The sequence below is a fragment of the Octopus bimaculoides genome, chromosome 10 (assembly GCF_001194135.2).
Source record: "Octopus bimaculoides isolate UCB-OBI-ISO-001 chromosome 10, ASM119413v2, whole genome shotgun sequence".
Classification (NCBI taxonomy): domain Eukaryota; kingdom Metazoa; phylum Mollusca; class Cephalopoda; order Octopoda; family Octopodidae; genus Octopus; species Octopus bimaculoides.
In genome coordinates this window covers 88,807,673-88,811,509 of record NC_068990.1, presented here as the reverse complement: position 1 = coordinate 88,811,509, position 3,837 = coordinate 88,807,673, and the positions used below count along the sequence as shown (strand labels likewise).

At 31.0% G+C, this 3,837-nt stretch overlaps 1 protein-coding gene across 1 annotated transcript in view; it reads right to left on the bottom strand.

Annotated features, from left to right (window-relative positions):
• Nucleotides 1-3,837, bottom strand: part of LOC106869402 (uncharacterized) — a 21,604-nt gene that overhangs the window by 4,416 nt on the left and 13,351 nt on the right. The window contains exons 12-13 of the mRNA XM_014915125.2: nucleotides 3,035-3,268; nucleotides 1,646-1,917 (exon numbers count right to left, since the gene is read on the bottom strand). Coding sequence (XP_014770611.2) covers nucleotides 1,646-1,917; nucleotides 3,035-3,268 — 506 coding nt within the window. The remainder of the gene's footprint in view (nucleotides 1-1,645; nucleotides 1,918-3,034; nucleotides 3,269-3,837) is intronic.

Genomic DNA, 3,837 nt, shown 5'->3' with positions numbered 1-3,837 from the left:
TATATATATATATATATATATATATATAATTATATGTATTTCTTCTATCTTAATGAATAATAATTCTTCGGATAGAATAAATGGGTTAATAGAAACCAATGTAGCAAAGAACACAAAATAACTTTGGTGTTGTTCCTGTTTTTAAGGCAGGAAGTCCTTGAAATTTTGGGTATTTGAGTATATTTAAAAGTGTGTGTGTGTGTGTGTATTTATTTGAACTATTTTAAAATGTTTCAGCTGCAAAGCTGTGGTCATGCTGGAGTACCACCATTGACTGAGCTACACCATTATTTGGAACCTCCTCTGATATGTGGCATTTGGTAAATGAAGGAGTTTGTATATATATTATATATATAGGTATGTATGTTATATACATACATACATATATATATATATATGTATGTATGTATGTATATATGTTAATGGATTGCAGCCATTTGCTCAACATGCAGGAATTGAACACCTATTTTGTATATCTGTATCTACCTGTGAAGTGATTTGGCTTTTAAGTAGTTAATTTTCTGAAGGTCTGGAATTGTAACAGCTGTAAAGGATGTTTGTTAATTTTTAATTAATAAATATTAATTTATGTTCATTGATGCTAAATAGGCCTTAAATCACACAACCCTCAATTTTCTGTTTGGTTTTTGCATAATTGTATGAATTCCTGAGTGTAGAATGCAAATTCTCAAAACTTTTCTAAAATTCCAAAAAATTAAAAAGTTATGAAGGGTTATATGTTGTGTGTATAGGAGAAGTTGATTCATATTAAAACATCACGCACAAAATGACAGCTGCCAAATCCTGCTTTCTGATTGGGTGAAAATTATCAAACTTTAAACCTCAATAACTGTTTTAAAAAATTTTTCTGAAAAAAGTGAAATATCTCCTGAGATTCAGCTTGGAAAGCTACATTAATACACCAAATTAAAAAAAAATTCAGTAAACTTTGAAATTTCCACAGCTGCAGCCAAATTCTTTCATGCTTTCATGTATGTGTGTATGGTGTAAAATCTATGTATTTGGGTAAACATTAGAGTGTATGTGTAATCCTGTGGACATTAAACTGTATAAACATTTGAATGTATGCATAATTAATCAATTTACATTCTTATTGTGTAGTTCCACTTGTATATTTCTATAAACTTCCTGATGTTTATGTTGTTTGCTTACTTTGCATGTGTCTCATATCGTGCATTAGAGAAACTGTTAATTGTATGACAATAAATTTTTTGTTCATTTTTTTTGTGTGGTTATTTTCAATAAAACGATTCTTCCTTCTAGTCTTCTGCGGATTCCTATGTTATTACTATCATTAACATTGCTACATTTATCCATCTTTTTATCATTAGCATGTCTGACAGCATTCACAAGTCCATATGTTGGGTTACATATCTGTTCAGCTTTACTTAGAGAAGCACCTAAATGGAATACTTTCAATTTTCTCTGTATATCCAGATTTAGCTAGTGCAACGTTACTATTGTACTAACTCTAGTGAATATTTTTATTTCCTTCTGAAGTTTGCCAAATTAGATTTCTTGGCTAAAATTGTGCTAAAGGATAAAATTTCTTGATAAACAAATCCCTAATTTCTCATATTTATAAGAAACATCATGAAAATAAAACAAACAATGAAACATTTACCTGTGGGAAAATTCGAACTTTCCGAAATACAATTTTCCCTGGTCTGTCTATTCTATTGTTAAAGAGTTTCGCACATATCTTGAGTGGTTTCAATGTTGATAAAGATGCAAAATTTTCATGTGGTAAGGTGATATATTCTTTTGGAGTATCTGTTTTCATATTGTAACAGTAAACCTTTAATCTTTTATGATTAAGAACAGAGGGGTAGATCCAGTATTCTCCATCAGTTACATTTTTGCCACACTTTTTCATTTCTTTGCATGAAGTAGGTTCTGTAAAATAATAATAATATAAAATTTTAAGTAGAGATTTAAAACACACATATGCCATTTTATTCCCTTTTGCTTTTGCGTATGAACAACTATGCTACATGGCAGTGACACATGGGCTGTGACTACTGAGGATATGCAAAGGCTTGAAAGAAAAGAAGCCAGTATGCTCCAATGGATGGTTAATGTCAGAGTTCATATATGACAGAGTGTAACTGATTTGAGAGAAAAATTGGGTATTTTACATACAAAGTCTACTTTCTCTGTTAACCTGTCTGTAATTTCATTGTACCTCTTACACATTCATAGTTTGTACAAGGTACACTGTATGGAATATCTAGCTACTGCTTTTCTACATACCAAAGCAATTTTCCTGATGGGAGTAGAGTGCTATCTGTTTTCTTACTAAAACTTCAGTGTTTGCTAAGTTAACTTTGAGTCCTTTGATTCTAGGTTTTGCTTCCACACCTAAAATTTCTTTTCTAATTCTACAAAAGATTCAGCTTTTAAAATGAGGTTATTGTTATACAGTAGTTCACATGGGTATCTAGCCTTAAATGCATATTTTATAGCTTGGAGGACTATAATGTGTGTGTGTGTGTGTGTTGTGCACAACATAGAGTGAACCAGAATTACTGAAATATGCCTTAACAATGTTAAGGCATTTCAATATGTGTGCATATATGTATATGCCGGTGGTACATAAAAAGCACCCACTACACTCTCGGAGTGGTTGGCGTTAGGAAAGGTATCCAGCTGTAGAAACTGCCAGATCAGATTGGAGCTTGGTGTAGCCATCTGGTTCACCAGTCCTCAGTCAAATCGTCCAACCTATGCTAGCATGGAAAGCAGACATTAAATGATGATGATGATATATATATATATATATATATATGATTAATGAGTGAGATGGAAGATGTAAGATATGAGGATGTTTATTGATTACTACATTCTTGTATCTTACATCTTCTGTCTCTCGTTAATCAAATACCCAAGGAATACAGAAAGGGAATGTGCTTTACTGGTAAACTACCAGGTGTATACCATATGATTTATTAACTTATATATATATATTGCATATACACACACACAAAACATAAAATAAAAGTATGCTACTGACCTGCGCTAGTAATGTAAATATCCGAATCTTTATTGTCAGGTTTAATCTGAAGAGTCAAGTGAGTCACATTACTCAAACTACAGACTTTAGAATTCTTTTTGTACTGAAAGGAAGTACAATCTGCATGTTTCTTGCAAGATTTTTTACACTCTTTTACAGTTACATCTTCAAGCCGTTGGAATTGATCACGTTTTGGTATGCGAGCTTTTTTAAATACAATAAAGTCTTCATGAACTAGAAAAAAACAAACAAAAATCACGTTTTATACATGCACATATGTGTCAAATATTAGAAGGCATCTGCTGCATAGTTTGTTTTAAATGAACAATTTTAAATCTTGCAGATTACTAGGCAACTTCATTTGTCTGTCTGTCTGTCTGTCTGTCTGTCTGTCTGTCTGTCTCATATATATATATATGTATATATATATATATATAGAGTGAACCACAGTCTGTTAAAGACTGTCATACCGGCCATGACGAAGGGAAATAGCCCTGAAACTCGAGTCGCCTTTATATATATATATTTATATTTATATATTTATATATTTGATCCTTTATATTGAACACTCAATATTTCATCTACATTCAATACTTTATTTCATGGTGCCATCCATTTTTATTTTATTTTATATTATATATTGTATATTATATTATATATTGTATATTCCATATTCTATACCCCACATTAGTTCTGCAGGAATATAAATAAAACATAAAAAACAGACAGTGTTGGAACTCTTTTAAGCAAAATAATATATTCCTCTATACACAATCATACAAAAAAATCCACCTTTTTTTGTA